The sequence below is a fragment of the Megalopta genalis genome, chromosome 5 (genome assembly GCF_051020955.1).
Source record: "Megalopta genalis isolate 19385.01 chromosome 5, iyMegGena1_principal, whole genome shotgun sequence".
In the NCBI taxonomy this organism is placed as follows: domain Eukaryota; kingdom Metazoa; phylum Arthropoda; class Insecta; order Hymenoptera; family Halictidae; genus Megalopta; species Megalopta genalis.
In genome coordinates, this window is record NC_135017.1 from 4,280,740 (window position 1) to 4,298,245 (window position 17,506).

At 39.0% G+C, this 17,506-nt stretch overlaps 1 protein-coding gene and 1 long non-coding RNA gene across 51 annotated transcripts in view; one reads left to right on the plus strand and one right to left on the minus strand.

Moving 5' to 3' along the window:
• Positions 1-17,506, minus strand: part of slo (calcium-activated potassium channel slo) — a 180,102-nt gene that overhangs the window by 59,418 nt on the left and 103,178 nt on the right. For 20 of the 50 annotated variants that reach the window (XM_076521510.1, XM_076521511.1, XM_076521513.1 and 17 more), the window contains 5 exons: positions 14,347-14,457; positions 12,766-12,871; positions 5,255-5,407; positions 3,067-3,222; positions 2,543-2,679 (listed from right to left, as the gene is read on the minus strand). In XM_076521510.1, the coding sequence (XP_076377625.1) occupies positions 2,543-2,679; positions 3,067-3,222; positions 5,255-5,407; positions 12,766-12,871; positions 14,347-14,457 (663 nt within the window). Of the gene's footprint in view, positions 1-2,542; positions 2,680-3,066; positions 3,223-5,254; positions 5,408-11,128; positions 11,235-12,765; positions 12,872-14,346; positions 14,458-17,506 lie in introns of all 50 variants that reach the window. The other 30 variants (XM_076521520.1, XM_076521558.1, XM_076521521.1 and 27 more) reach the window with 6 other exon arrangements.
• LOC117219930 (uncharacterized) lies at positions 5,769-7,641 on the plus strand. The gene is made up of 2 exons (XR_004490134.2): positions 5,769-5,873; positions 6,058-7,641. It is a non-coding gene; the product is annotated as an uncharacterized LOC117219930 (long non-coding RNA).

Genomic DNA, 17,506 nt, shown 5'->3' on the forward strand with positions numbered 1-17,506 from the left:
ATTGTTTACACATAAACTGTGTATTTTTAAATGTAAAATATACCTGTGCAAATAATGTTTCGAACTAATCATTTATTTAAACAATTTATATAAAACTATATCAATTTCAATTATCTTCCAAAAATACATATATAATAAAATCTAAATTTCCATAAAAATTCATACAAATTGTACATAAAGTATGCTTCATATTAAATTGTGTTTAACATTATATATATTCAATACTGTATTTTTATAAATACATTTATAAAGGTACATATTTTCTACGAATTTTTTATATATCAGCTTGAAACAAACAGTGGGGGAGGGTGGTATCCAAGGTTGTCATGGACACCGTGTACACCGAGATGATAAATTTCCACAAGCAATACCGATGACGAAGCGTATCCTATGTCCTATGTTAGACATTGTTGTGTACCGATGCTACGGAACCGCATTCGTAAACATTCTCTGACAAACGGTAGGCAGAGGCGTAGCTCACGGTCGCAGCGCGGCGCGGCGCCTCCAATAATCCTCGAGTGTGAATTCTCCAGCGAAATATCGAAACTCGTCCATGACCGTGCAATCCGCGGTTAAATGTAATGTACGATCGAACTTGAACGGTACATGGAAATTGCAAGAGATTCTGTGAAATTACTGAGACGTTACCAAAGCGATGAGGGGGTGGCTTACATCGATTATGTGTAGAGCACAGATACGGTACTGTATGGTATCATTGACACGTTCATATATATACATATATTAATATATACACATATATACGTATATATCACCCATTTAATATTATATAATATCTAGTTATAATCATTATTCAATAATATTGTTTGTTGAACCTTAAACATTTAGTTGAATACCATATGTTTATATGGCGATATATCTATTACATATATCTATTGCGACATATAATATTATATTATCGTATTAATATTGTATAATATAATAATTGCGTTATGATATAATTATGTTATAGTACAGTTTAATTTTTATATAACAATGAGACATGAAATTAAACTATTCATCATTGTTGTTTAATATTCAATATAATACCATCTTGTTCAAGTCTGCATTATTTAATGCATTGTTTCATAATATATTAGAATATCAATATAATAATATATTGTAATATAATAGAATATTAATATAATAATATGTTGAAATATAAATATAACAATATATGATTATATTAATATTCTAATATATTAGAATATTAATACAATGTAATATAATATTAAAATACGAAACAAAGCACAAATAGCCACCATACAAATTTAATTGCACAATCAAATCTGACGAAAATAAAATGTAACATTTTACCTTTTAATACGATATTAAATACGATTGTTAAATACTTATAAGTGCAACTATTATATTATATCAATGTTATACAAACCGTTACTGTATGAATATAATACCGTATAATATACGTATGGTAGACAGAACTATTTCATATAGAATAATAATAATATTGTATAATATTATACGATGTATTTGACATATATGTATATGTAAAAATTTGTATACGTACATATACGAATTATACATATATCAAGTATAGATATATATGTGTATATATATATAGTCCATATAATGTATATAGCAGAGTGGAGCGTAGTGAGAGACATAGGCGAGGCAAAGCTTCATCCTTTTATTTTCGTTCGGATTCAAGAGACTAGAGACTCATCTCTGATGATTCCGCCGTCGTTTAGGCGGAACTAGCACACTTTGATGAGAGCTACGGTTCTGCGAAGTTTCATCAAAGCCGTCAATCAAAATATTCATATATTACATACATTAATTAACTAAATGGTCGTTCAACTTTTTCCAAATCTATTTACATTGTACAATGTAACTATTTACACGAATCATCTATCTATTCGATCTTGAAGCTCTCAACAGTTGACACTCCCCCCTCCACGTAAACCAGGTCCGGGAAACTGGTGCTCATCGAGCACAGCCGACGCTGTGTCTTTACAACTTCAATAATTATAAATTGAAAAATTTGGAACGCGTCAGACCGGCGCCTGAACCTAGCGTTGAGCGCAAGAACTCGTATTTCCTTCACAGGCTTGTGCGAGTCACGGTAGTGGAGGTTGGAACTCGAGCGTCTCCTGCTAGAGAGTCGCCACGCAAGGAGTGGGGGCAGGTGACGCATGCGCGGGAGTCGCGCACGGCAGCGTGGCTGCTGATCATAGTTCAGCATTATAATGTTCACTTGGTAGACGTCCTACGCTGCTGTCCGGACTCCCTGCGCATGCGTCGCCACCCCACTCCTAGCGTAGTGACTTTTCGTGACTGCAGACTCTATGAGCACCAGTTTCCCAGGCCTGACGCCAGCTATAGCATTAAATGAGAATTTCCTAGCATTCAGTAGCCCGTGGACTACGTCTCAGCAAGATTTCGCCAAGCCACGACTGCAGCTAACAATTCGACTCTGCGAATCCTGTTCGGTTGTTAGGCCGCGATAGACGGCGGAACCGCGGAGTCAGTCTCTTAAACCAGAACCACAGGTTGCTGTCGTTGGATTGGTCATGAACTGACTTACTCAGTGGCTTTGGCAAAGGGCATTCCAATGAAGGTAGGGCTCAGTGTTTCGGTGTACATCTCCATTCCGGTTCCACGCAGGTAGTCATTCAGCCAAGCCTGCATATCGGGCGACTGGTACCAATCAACCAACCATTTCTAAATCACACGCGCTCCTATGCATGTACGGTACTCGCGTCACATTGTCCACAGTGAAGAACGGCCGCGCCTGATCCGCTTTCGCCCGGGCGATATAACACGCGACACCCCCCCCGCCCCTTCCCAAAAAATTGTGACAGATCGGCAAGACGGAACAACGTGACGTAACGGAGAGGAGAAATCTCCTGACACGGGGACGTTACGGAGAGAGAGAGAGCTGACACGGGCTCTGCCGAGGCTTAAAAATCGTCGAGGGGAAAGAAAAAGTCGCACGCGATCACTGTGAACTGCTCGACCATGACAAAAACCCTAAGGAACATTGTGTTCACACATGCATAGATGAGAGAGGTGAGGTGGGGCGGATCGATCGCCGTCGTTTTTACTGACCGTCTTGAACGACCGCATCGCGAACAGATTCGCCATCATCGTGCTGAAACCCGGTGCCAGGCAGGACTGCGCGATGAAACCCAGCTTCAACTCGGCGAGGCAGATTACGTCGTCGCCCTGTTTCCAGTCCCATGATGGAATGTTTAATAAGTAGGCCTGCAACAAAGTTACCTCGCGCTGATAAAACTTGCAACGGCCGTGCGGCATCTCGTCGGCGACGGGTTTCTTTGTGCGCCGATACCCGGGGAAGCCATTTTGTGGCACGGTGAATTCTTTCGGGGCTTTTAGTTGACGGTCGTGTTTTTGGAGATTTATTGAAAGCTTGGGGAACGATAACTTAAACCGTCTTGATATCGCGTGTATCATGCTATAGTATGTGTCGAATTGAAGAAAAGTGTTGACATCGACCAGGAAGACGAAAATTTCAATCTATAAATTTCAGTATTTCGTGAACAAATTCGAATGCAACCGAATTGCGAACAAAGGTGACTAAAGGCCAGTGTTATGCTATAGTGTGTGTCAGTTTGCACATGAGCGTTGACATCGATTAGGACGACAAAAATTGCAATTTGTAAACTGTAGTATTTTATAAGCAAATCGAAACTGATGAAATTGTAAATTATAAAGGCTCTCTACTTGTGCGAGTATTATGCTATAGTATGTGTTATTTTAAACAAAATCATTGACAACGACCAGGAAAACAAAAATTTCGATCTATAAATTTCAGTATTTCGTGAACAAATTCGAATGTAATCGAATCATGAATATAAGTAACTAATTTAGCCAGCGTTATGCTATAGTATGTTTCAGTTTACACATAAACGTTGACATCGACCAGGACGATAAAAATTGCAATTTGTAAACTCTGGTATTTTACAAGCAAATTCGAAACTGATGAAATTGTGAATTATAAAGCTTCTCTACTTTTGCGAGTATTATGCTATAGTATGTGTTACTTTAAACAAAATCATTGACATCGACCAGGAAGATAACGACTGCAATATATAAACTCGAAAACTTTGTAAGTAAATTAAAGGCTATTAAAATTTACTAATTAAAGGCTTCCTAGTTCTGCAAGTATTATACTATAGTATGTGTTATTTTGGACAAAATCATTGGCATCGACTAAGAAATTAATAGTTTTTGAGAAGACAACAATTGCAATGTTCGGATTCCTATACTTTATAGACAAATTCGAAATTCATGAAATGATGGCTTAAACAGCCACTAACATCTTGTATATTATGCTATAGTATATGTCACTTTAAACAAAATCATTGGTACTGGACAGGAAGAGAAAACAAATTCGAAATTGATCAAATGATGAATCAAAATCCTCTAAATTTCCCATTTTAATAAATTATGCTATAGTATGTGCCAATTAAACAATTCATTGCCATCGACCAGAAAAATAAAAATTGCAATGTGCAAATTCCAGTATTTTTAAAGCAAATTCGAAACTGGTGAGAAACTGAATTAAGATCCGAAAGAAAATGATTGCAGTATTTTAATTTCTGTATAATTTATAAACAAATTCGAAAATGATGAAATGTTGAATCCTTCTAATTTCAGGTGAAATATACTATAACATGCTACATTTTTAAAAAGAACACTGCCATCGATTGCAAAATACATATAAACATGGTCTTTATAAATTCAGGAATTAAATTTATCAAATATTAAAATGTGTAAAAATCAGTTTACAAAATGATTTCACAAAAATCATTACACAATCATTAACTGAGTGTCAAGTGGATGGCTTTGTCAAAATAACAAGCAAATGGAGAGAAAATCAAACTCGAATTTAACGTAGAGTGTAGAGTCGCTATTTAGAAACCAAATTATTAAGCAATCGTCAAGTCAGTGTTAAGTCGATGACTTTATCAAGAATCAACTGAAGAGAAAATAATACAGAATTAACAGAAATTCTGTAATCTATTTATTACATTAATAATTAGACTGCGAATTTGATGCATTCGTGACAGAAATGTGCATCTGTAATTTGAAACAGTAGAAGCACTTAAACCGTTCAATAATGTCAATAAAACTACTTTCGATCTATTAAATTTATTTTAAAAAAAAAGTGCAACTTCTAAGTGGCTCATATTTTATCGCATCAAATGCAGAAAATTGTTACATCGCATGAAGATCCGCAGTCCAGCGATAAATATAATGTTGCTGATAATACCTTGTTGTGATATTGCATTAATTGAATGATAACGCGAATGTCGTCCGAGTAGTTCTTGATGGAGATGACGCGCATGATGTTCGCCGCGTCCTCTGCGTCTGGATCTTGACAGTACTTGTTCGCCAGCACCAAGCACGCGTCCGCTTCGTGTACCTAAAACCGATCGCCAGTCTTTGTTCCATTTGTCGCGCACGACAATTAATTAACGGAGTGTCAAAAATGTAGTCTGGGTCGGGACGGGAGTCAGAAAGCAGCGAACCGAAATCATTGTTCTCGGGCAAATCTCGGAAAACAAAGTGGCGGAAAAATCGTTTTGGAACTGCGAAAGGCACACTGTTGTCCGCGGATATCCGAAGGCATAGCAATTTAAGACGCGCTACTACGTGCTGACGATATTTATCTTTTAATAGTTTACTTAAGAAGACGTACCAAGACAATTAAGATTAATTTATTAATTAATTAATGAATACTTCTAATTTGTTCATAAAATACAGGTTGGCAGTTCTCTCTCTGACAATCTTTTGCAAACAAACACTTACGTGGAAACTAATGAATTTTTCTCGAAGCAACTATTTGTCGCAGTCGGTTGCAGCTTTTTTACCACAACCGGAAGGGTTAGGTCTGTTATCAAAACAATTTTTTATTTATATTGAATATTATTTTAAATATTACTATTAATATTATTTTAGAATATTATTTAAAAACATTATGCTCAATTTTTTAGGACAATTAGAAAAACTTTCTATTCAGGAACTCAAGTGAATTTGTTTATAATTTTCAATAATACAGATCTCATTTTTCAGTGAGGTAAAATTTGTAGCTGCAGCCAGAACCTTCTCGATTCAAGTAGAAATAGTATCGTCTCATTTCAGCAAGTAGTTTTTGGGAAAATAATTCGTAAGTATCGCTTCGTTCGTAGAAATGTTCGCGATATTAAAGAAAAGTTGACGAATTTCGGAGTCTGTGTTTCGTAAACAAATTCAAATTCGGCAAAGCGATGACTTAAACTGCCCCTAATTTTGCGAACACTCTGCTACGAAGTGTTCGATTTCGACCAGGGTCTCGGACATCGATCGCAAACATCGGTGGTTCAATGATCCTGGATACGTTCGGACGACAGTGCGCATTTCAAATTTGGAATTGTGGCGAGACTTTCGAAGCTTCGTCTGCCCTAAACGGCGTCACGTTACGGCGGGATACTCGACTCTAAACGAAATAACGGAGCAGTAACAATGACGTTTGAATATGTAATGGCGCGAAGTATGAAAAACTCCACTGAGAACGAATATATTCTGAGGAATGCGAGCTATGTGTCAAGAATTCGTTAAAAAGCGTTGTTACTAGGCGAATCTCTAGTAGGCTTTGCGGGTATGCAGAAACAAAATGGCGATGCGTGTCGCCTGATCATGCCTTCAGGAATACAATTTCCGAATCGGAGCTCTTTGTTCTACTTGAAATTTTCAACCGGAAACTAACGCAATTCAAGTTTCATCGATCATTCATCGTTGGTGAATCATTTAACGTTTCATTTCTCCACGCTTTCCGCGACACACGCCGCCAGAAAATCTTTCCCAACAACAACAACAAAGTGTAAAAAGCGAGATCTAATTGCATTCCTTAGGTAGACAAACGTCGTCTAGACGCGGAACCGGCAAAACTCGAAGCTCTGCCAACATGCCCATCAACTGTCCTCTAATCAGACCTACGTTTGATCAATGCGAAAGAGTATGTTCTACGTAAACAGCCAAGACAACGTACCGTTTATATACGTTTCAACGCAGGTTTCGCGGGATGTCTAGAACAATTAACGGTTTCAAGCGATTCCACGTGTAAAAAATTAGTCGAAATAGAGGAGTCCGGAGACTCGTGTCCGTGTTTTCCTGTTCCGAAGAAACCGAGCGCACACTTTCGTTTTCGTTCGAGGCTTTCGACTGATTTTTTCAAGCGGAATTTTTCTTATTTTCTTACTGCATCCCCAGTTAAATGACACCATGTATGTACAGGATGTACCGGAAATCGTGGAACGCTTTCGTTCCGCTGGCAACTTCTCGAGCGAAAGCGAGCTGGCCATGAAAAGTCGTTCAGTATTGTATAAAGCACGTTATTTAATTACTGTAATATATTCTATATTCTATGTAATATATTCTAAATATTGACGATATAATTATATAATCGTATTACGCAATACTAAACAAACTGAACTTCGTTTCACGCGAAGTTGTCTCGTACGACAGCGGACAGTACAGTGCTGCCACCAACGGTGGTAGAAATTTGTCATTGAAGACGTCGCGTTGCTTAAATATATCAAATCTTGTTTAATGAAACTCACACCGCAGAGATTATATTATTTAAAATATTGTATAATAAAAATTTCTTTTTTTCCTTTTTTTAGAGAAAAATTCAATTTCATAAGACCTTGCAGCTGTCATTAAGACTGTCATGAAAACTCCAACATGCTACAACATTACTGTTAACAATTCTTAAACAATATTCGCAGGATTATTAAACAAGAGTATGTAATTTAATATATAAACCTTATATTTATATTTGCACGATACTTGAAAATTGAACTAGAAATTGCTCAAAATAACTAGAAATTATTATTAACTATCGAACTAAAAAATTGCTTGCAATAATTATTTGATCGAACTATTAACATCTGTATTGAACAATAAATTTTATTGCAAATAAATCCTTGAATTGTTTCAGAAATTCTGTTCGGTAAAGCTTTCAATAAAATTTGTTTCTTCGTTTTTGTTATTGCGTCCGTTTTCATTCTACTTTCGAAGGAGGAGTTGCCACGATTTTCAGGGGCACCCTGTACATAACAGGGAACCATTGCTCACTGTCGCATAGTAATCTAGGTCTCTACCGAAGGAAAACTACTACGAACGACTAATCGTTCAAACTAGTCCTTCAGCAAGCACATACCCACCTGGATCGACAGCAGGCATGGATCTATCCGATAGGTACAAACAACCTTTCGAGGGGCTTTTTTTCAACACGAGTTACCATACCAGAATGTGTACACATGTGTGTCTATGTCGACACGTGTTGGTAAAGACTGGGAATGTGTTTCACATTGCAACGGGTCACAAAGTTTTGCGACTGCAGTTAACTAAACTGTGCCAAATCGATCGATCTCTGCAGCGCGTCCTCTACGTTCGGGCCACTTTGTTCAAAAATCCTCCAGATAGCACGTGCGAGATAAGAGGTCTTTCAAAGCTTTCTCTTCATTTTTATTAACTATTACTAGAACTAGAATTTGCAAAGAAAGGCTTCCTTTAAAGAAACTCGAAACCAACAAAGTGATGATTTAATCCCCCCCTCTCCCCTCCCTCATTTCGTATAATATGGGTGAATGAACAAAATTTATCTAAAATAGCAAACCATTCTTGATTCAAATAAAAAAAGAATCAACTCGATATGATAAATAGTTTCTGAGAAAAAAATTCATAAGTATTACCTTATTTATGGAAATATTTGCGATGGTAGATAAAAATTGAAGAATTTTAAAGTTTGTATTTTGTGAACAAATTCGAATTCAATAAAGTGATAATTTAAACCCTCCCCCCTCCCTCATTTTGCGTAAACAAAAAAATTCAACAAAATTCAAATTGCAACAAAATCTCTGACACAGACTGTACAAAATTTGCAAAATTTCTTCCCCCACTTCATTAGCAAAATTTCATGTTTAGAGATCCACATGTATTTGTTTGTTTTTGTTTACTTTTACAAAGTTAACGTGCCAGTGGACAAAATTGATTTATAATACACGAAACATTCGTGATGAAAATGAATAAAGATGAATAAAGAACTAAATCTTGTCTCTGAGAAAAAATTCATAAGTACAGCCTTGTTCACAAAAAATATTCTTTCATGATAATACGAATAATAATAATAATAATAATAATAAATAAAATTCGGAAGCTATATATATGTACTCGGTTCTCGGAAAATTCGTAGGAAACGTAAACAAACACCCACGACCAGACCAGGGCCGAAACGTAGTGTCCAGAGCCCTGCAGAGTATAATGTTTTGTAAACAAATTAAAATTCAACAAAGAGCGATGACTTAAACGCCGCCTAAGTTTGCATGTATTATACTATAGGATACTTAACTGTGATCAGAGTGGACTGTTTTCATGTAAATAAACAAAAATTCGAAACTCGATATTTTACAAACAACGTCGAATGCATTAAAGCGATTTATTTAGAATAATCGTAGAATATTCATTTTTGACATTTTGAGAATATTTTGATTTTCGAAAATAGCAGGCATTGGCTGCAAGATTGACTAATTGATAGATCGACATAAATTGGCCCATTAATGAAAACAGTGAGTTCCATTTGATTTCAAGTCCTTGACGTCGACTGCAGAAGGTGATCGATTTGGCAAATTGTGGAACGACCCGTCTTGCAGAGGTGCTCCTGGGTATCTTCGGGCGCACCAAATCGCGTAATCGTTTGATCCCGGCCGCCCACAATGGGTCGCATGTAATCGATTCGACACGAATGATTCGTTTCGGACTGATGAGACACGAAAGCGTATGACAGCATAGGAAATGCGTCAAAGGGGTTCCACGAGACATCCTCAATGTGCATAGAAGGTAACACACAAGCAACAACCATCCTGGAATAACAGCGTCCGTTCTGTTTGCGCAACCGAGCTGACTACCGGTCGTTCGCAGCAGCAGCTATGACAGTCTCTTCGAATTCAACGTATATATACAGTGATCCGTACGATTTCATCTCATTGTTACATTTATTAATCGTTCATTGCGGTAAGCATTTTAGTCAATAAAATCCAGGGATTTAATTACTGTTAATTTCTGGACAGAAAATAATGCTGCAGGTTAGTCACAGAAGTTCTCTTTGTGTACGAACACTTTTCTGGGACACACTGTACATATTGTTTTTGGGCTATTTGTATAGATCATTTGAAGATCGATATAATACACATTGGTGAATATGTTCTTTTTACAATTTTAACATTGCTCTAAATAATATATGTCGTTCTCCCGTTCACAAAAAATGACCTTGAAATATAGGTGGCTGACCTTGAGGGAGATATGAAATAAAATGCTCTCTGATACTGTAATTGCTTCACAAAAGGAAATACTTTTACGTATCGTCAGAAACAATTCTGAATTAATTAAACCAATTCGTTCTAAACCGTTCTTAATTAAACCAATGAATAATCCCACGTTTAGGATAAAGACTGGATAATTAACCTCTACAAAATTCTAGATTCTCTCCTAAATGTTTATTGACTCTCGTGCATTTATTGATTCTCCCGGATTTTCATATATGAAATATTATCGACGAAAACTAAGCAATCAGTGCTGCGACAAATTTCGATACGTTGAACTCGAATCAACCATAACCTCTTAAGAAATTTAATTTTTAAATCCACATATTAACGTTCATTACTACAACATTAGTGAACGTTGTAGAAAAAAAATTTGTTAACCCGCAAGGATTTCTCACAGATTTTTATCCGGTAACACAACGAAATCCGAAAACCATTTTTCCTACGAAGAGAATTCCTATTTTCAATCAGTGGTTCACTCTCGTTTCCCGTTAATTAGTAAACGGTACGAACAGTGACCTCGAACACGCGACACAACTAACAGCTAACAAGATCGACGGAAATATCGGTGCTGAATAAATTTCGCCCAGTAATCACTGTCATGGCTGCCATCGTCGCGCGAACGAGACGGTACGGGGGTACACACGAGCGACCGTACGGAGGACAGGTGACCTGCGGGGGTTGGTCGGCACGATACACAGATCTCTTTCGGTGTCTCGTACGGTACACTTACTTCGCGGACAGGACAAGGGGGTCTGTGTATCTGTGTCCTTGAGGCTCACCTTGACTCGCTGCAGATCAATGGGGTTCATGATAGTCCCCTGAAAGAACTCCACGGTGGTGAAGTGCCGCTTGAACAGTCCCTCTAGCTCGAGATCTGGTAGTTTCCTAAGTGGCACCGATATGGTATCTTTTATGAAAAAGGTTCACCTCTGACTGACCGGACTGCGTCCTTGAAGAAATGTCAAGGTCGCCGAACATCCCTTACTACAGCCGGCTCCCCCTTTCTCGGGGGAGAAAGGGAGAAATGGCACCTTGACACAGTACTGATTGAATTTTTCGCGGTACAATCGCGGATCTGTTAGGTTTCTAGGAGGCTATGGGAGGTCAGCCTCCCTCGTAGGCCATAGGATATGGGAGGTATACATGGTAACAAGGTCTAAGTAAGTCTCTACTGCACGTTGAGTCGGCTCCATAGCTCATTACCAGCATACCATGCAGTCGCAGGCGCTTGCTTTCTACTTTTTAATTAATTCGCTAGATTCCTGTCGAAACATACGTACATATGTACGAACCCACGCGCGTACCTATGTGCAAACCTATGCGTATGTAGAAAGAAATATGTACATTCATGTCTGTACTATATACATACCCCAAAAGTGTGAGGTTAAGGCTTTTGGAGTGACTGAAGTGGGGTTGTTGTCCACGCGATTTTTTAAGTATTCCATTTTTAAATTAATTTTACACGGTATTTTTTGAACACGTTACTCAACATTGGCGAGAACTTCGATATTTCGATAACGTATTGAATTCTGATAGATTTTCGGATTGAGAATCGCAGCGTTCTATGAGAATCCATTTCATTGGTCAACGAATTATCGAATGTTCGACGGTATTTCGAACGGAAAATGTTCTCAGTCACTTCAAAACAACGGCCCCACAGCCGAAATCTGCATGAAACAACGCTACACGGTGCCACGCAGTCATCTACACTCCAAGAATACCGAAAAATCTGCGATAATCGCATAATGCACTCTATTGAAATTCAAATTTCGCGCCAAGGCGACTAGTTCTACTAACGACCGCAGCGTGGCACGCGCGGTTCCGCGGTAACTTTGAAATAGAGCAGTAAGAAGATAGACGGAAGTACAAAAACAGAGTAATTACGAGAGCAAGAGAGATAGGTATATGTATATATATATATATATAAAGAGAGACAGAGAGAGATAGAGTGAGAGAACAAGAGAGAAATATTACAGAAAAATCTAGAAAAAGTGAGAACTAAGTGTCGATATAATAATATCCCAACGTTGAGGTAGTATGCACCTAACTTCACAGTACTCGAGTCGCCATGTGTACGTGTGTGCGTGTGTGTATGCACGTGTGTACATGTACGTCTAGGCAAAGTTTGTAGGTCTACGACAAAATGGCGGTTGCTCCAGTGAACTTGCACGACACGGCACGACACGACGATGAATATGATAGGTTGCGGTTATGGTTGTCGCCGTGTGCGACCAATTCTCACAAGTGCCGTACGGTCGTTTATGTGTATTGGTCGCGTCCTGGAGGGAAACCGCGCGATAACCTAAAGTACTGCAAGGAAATGAAAAGCGCGGGCGGCCACGCGCGGAGCGATTTGATTGGCGGGTTCTTTGAGGTTGGTGGGGGTTATGGTGGGTGGTCTAGGGCGTGGGGGTACCTTGACGCGCTCCAGATCCACCGCGTTCATCATGGTGCCCTGAAAAAACTCCACGGTCGTGTAATGCCTCTTCAGGAGACCCTCCAATTCGAGATCTGGCTCTTTCCTGAAAACATAGATCACTCCTTACGACAATGGCGATCAGACCTAACTATAGCGACGTCCCGGACATCCCCATTCTTCTTCCTCTCGCCGACGATACTTCCTGCTGTTCCAGCTATTCGCATTGGCAACCCTGTATTTATTTTATATTCGCCCTGCATTTGTCGGGATCTAGATGAAATGTCATCTTCTAGGTTATGTTCACGCTTTATCTACCAGTGACTGGCTTTCGGCAAATGGCGTTCTCCGGTAGGTAAAGTGTTAACAATATCTCTCGTTAAAAAGGTTCCAATACGAAGAGTTCGTGTAAATTTACTTTAATCGAGGATTCAGTGAAAAATCTAGTCTGATCGCCATGGCGCGCTCGTCCACGAGACAAGTGTTCAAATGGGGCACCTACATAGACCTACGTTCACCCTATCACCACAGAAAAAAAACAAAAATTACTCTCACGTATCTCTCCTAACGATGTTCAAACCAATGACTGCGTACATCATTACAGTAGTAGACTTACTTAATTTCATATTGTTTACACGGGTAACGTTACAACGCTTAACGTAAACATCGGTGGAAGTATGTTACCATTTCGAAAAAAGAAAATTATTGCATGGACATATTAATCTTGGAAGGGGTTTAGAATGTGAGAATCGAGGTTAGGATGCCACGGGCGCTCTGCGTAGTTGCGCCGGAGTTGTTCCTTCCTCGGCCGGTAATTAGAGTGATATTGGAATTATATTATCATTTTAAAAGAAACGAAAGTACGATGTGTAAACTTGGAATGTGAGAAAGAAGGGTACCTCGGCGACTAGCACAATTGCGTCAGTGACATTCTTTGCTCGGTCAGTATAATTAGCAACAGATTTCATGCGTTCGTGATCTGAAATACTAAAAATTTTTCACCCAAATCGAACGTGAATGTGTAAATATTCACTCTCGCATGAATATTCTGCAGTTCAAGTCGAATACGATATAACAGTTGCATCAAAATATTGTGATGTTGGAACAGCTTTAAATCTTTGCATATTGAATTTGGTCCTGCCACAATGCTTCCGCGACTGCAGCCTGATTGGCTGTCGACCGTACGATCGCAGCCTGGATGGCGAATTTAACGTTCTTAGAAATTCAAGTTCAAAGTCAAAAAGCCTTGCAGTCGCGGAGTTATCTTTATATATTTAACCCTCGAATGTTAACAGCCGGGTCGCTGAAGACCCAAATGCGAAACGCAGATACTAACTTTAATCAAAAAAATATACTATTCCGTTTTTCTGGTATTTACTTGCAGAATACAATATTACCGGTGTGGATCGCTATTGACCCAGCCACCGGCCATCGCGTGCAATCACTCGAGGGTTAAAAGTCAGCATCGAAAGATGGTTTTAAACTGTTCGAACGTAAAAAAAGAAAAAATATGAATCACACAGAACCCTGTGAGCCGAAGGGTCGGGGGTCCAACGGCAAAAATAGTATGGTTGTTCATACCTATGCAAGAAGACAACCTCCACGTCAACATCCTCGCGGTCCTCGTGCAAAAAGTCCTTGAGAAAGTGCGAGACTGATTCGTAGGTGATGTGGCCACACACGACAATATGTCTGCCAACACAACGGACGAATTAGATTCCGCCCCCGGGCCGATGTTCAGTCGGCGTGTCGAACAAAAGGAACAAAAAAAAAAGTATAGAGAGAACCTTACAAGCAACTACCATGTACACGCTCTATATATGTAATTACACATGTTCTGAACCAATTAACGATTTCGTTACGTTCTTCTCTCTCCGTGTGCCGAGGCTACTGCTTTTTTTTTTCTTTAGTTTTTTTCACCGCTTTCCGTTTTTCGCTCGTTCTTTGCTTTGAACACCCGGTCCTTGAGAGCGAGCACTTGTGTCGCGATGCAACTCGAGGGCGTAAACGCAGCTGCGAATCGAAGAGAGAGAGAGAAAGAGAGAGAGAGAGAGGCGGAGAAAGTTAGAGTTAGAGTGGTGTAGAGAGAGAAGGAGCGAGAAAGAAAAGAGTGAGAGATAGACAAAGATTAGAAAGAGAGAGAGAGAAAAAGAGAGAGAGAGAGAAACGTGAATATCGTTAAAAGATCGAAATTTTAGCTCTCTTTATGCCAGTTTAGTCTGCTGCCATAATAATAATATACTCGAGTATGGAAGTTCTGTGTCAGTTGTTCGAATTTCTCGAATGGATGCGGATGTAGTATATTGACAAAAAAAAAGGTACAGAGAAGACAAAGCGAAAGAACAACAACAACAGGAGAATCCTCTGGCAATTTAAAGAAACATTGATCTACGAAAACTTCGCGTGTATCCGCCTGTAGATTTATATACACGTGAGTGTACATAAATTTACATTGGTAATATATATATAATTACATAAGTAATGGGCTAAACTTACCGGAATTGCGAGATAGGATTTGGTGTGTGAGTCGTTTTAACCAACTAGTGTGATCGAACAACTACACACAAGCGCCGCGCACACACACATACACACACAGACAAGAAATATATCTGTACTATACAAATAAATATAGAGAATAGAGAGATAGAGAGTGGAAAAAAAGATAAAAAAGGAGTATATAGGTTGAACAACGAAAGGTGATAAGAATTAGATAAAATAGAAAGATTACGGTAGAGTGCAGGCTCGTTCGTATACTCGATCCTTGCAGTCAAATACAAGCACAGAACTCATTTTCTTTTTTTTTTTTTACTAAACTCGTGTTAATTCTACGTGCGATTTATAGAAATATATATGTATGTATCGTATACATTAATTAAAGTAGTGGTTCTTACTGTTACAAGCGAGTCAGATAAACAGTGCCTAAAGGTGAGAAATCGTGTTATTGCGTCAACAAAAACTTCACCATGACCATTCCATGCTCCACTTTCTTCTACTCTGTAAATATATATTTAATGCGAGGCTCATCATGAACTCAGCAGACACCCTCTGTTTGCACGATCGACTGCTTTTCTTTTTTCTTTTCATTTTTTTTTCTTTTTGCTTTTAAGTTGCTCGATACCTTTCGCATTCCCGTTGTATCCGGCAAACCAGGGGCGTACAACGTGAGCTCACGTGCCACTGAATCCAACATGGGCCCAAACACATATACAATATACGACATGGAAGCCCTACGTTACAAAAGGTTCTTTACTTGTACTCTATCATACGGGACCGACGTTTCTCTGAACACAATGTCCAACAAATCTCAACATCTTTCATTGTATTGCCACAATTAATCGGCGATTCTCGTAGAGCTTGATATCCTGAAGACGAATCTGAAAAGTGTTACCCCTTATCGCCCTCAATTCTCGAGAAATTCAATTCTGAACAAAATGGTCTCGAGGTTAAGGATATTTTGTGCTTTAACCGCAAAAGCTATGCGAACATTCTTTGCAGAAAATGATTCTGTAGATTCTCCTAAATACGTCGATATTTTTAATTATCAAGTTCTGTCTCAGGCCCTTATTCTTCGAAATACAACGTGACACGTAGCATTCGAACCACAAACCGTATTATTATTTAGAGAACATTGTTCATTAAGGGGGAGGGGAGGTTACAGAATCCTTCTCTCTAAGCAACATTTCCATAGCACTCACCGTTAAAACAAAAAAATACATTAAATTCGAAAGCGCAGTATTATTCTCCAAGATTAACTTTCCCAAATACCAAGGCCAATAGAAAGAAACTGTTTTCTAGATTCATATTCAGCAGTTCGAGATCCACAAGAACCATCCACAGATCACGGAATACAAAGATAAGTGTTGGACAGTGGATATAGAAATGTCAATGATCGTGTAGTGTGTGTATGATATCGAAGTCACGTAGAGATCTACTCGATGATTCTACCCAATCGACGGAGGGGGTTCACGGTGTAATCCGGAGGACCTAGTTGCCCATGTATAGAGAGAGAGACAGACAGAGAATTAGAAAGAGAGAGAGAGAGAGAGAGAGACCGAAAGAGAGAGATGTAGAAAAGAGAGAGATAGAGAGAGAGAGAGAGAGAGAGAGAGAGAAATGGGTACCGACCGTCGAATATGCTCGGACGTTGTGTGTAAATCTCTAAACTTGTCAATTAAAAATACGTCTCGTTCGTAGAACAGTCAACCCCGAAAACGCTCGTTAGAGGTCTCACGTGTCGCGCGGTCATTTCTCCTCTACGTGAGACCACAGGCCAGAATACGCATCGTCAAAAAAAGCCACGCAACGCCACGCAACTGGACGAGAAGTTTCGCCTTGAAAAATGTTCATGGCAACGGTCGGTAAAATACATCCGATCAGTGACACCCTGTTGCGCTTCGGCTGCTACGACCAACGGTCACGTCAGAGGCAGTTTTCGAGTGTGTGTGGAAAATCAAGATGGCCGCAAACAATGAGTCGTTGCCAATAGAACAGCCGGGACCTTTGGCTTGAAACCGAAGAAGTATGTATGCTAATTCCGTTCGTTTACGATCGTCTGCTTTTACTCAATTGTTGGCTTCGTTGACGATGCTTTTGATTTTCGCGCGTCATTGAATGAAGATGGCCATCCCCGTTCTTATATTCGAATTTTCTTGTAGCGGTGTTTGATGATTGTACATGATTTTTGTGAATTGTGTATCACCGAAATAGTAATTTTCACTGTGTCAGAATACGTAACTGAACG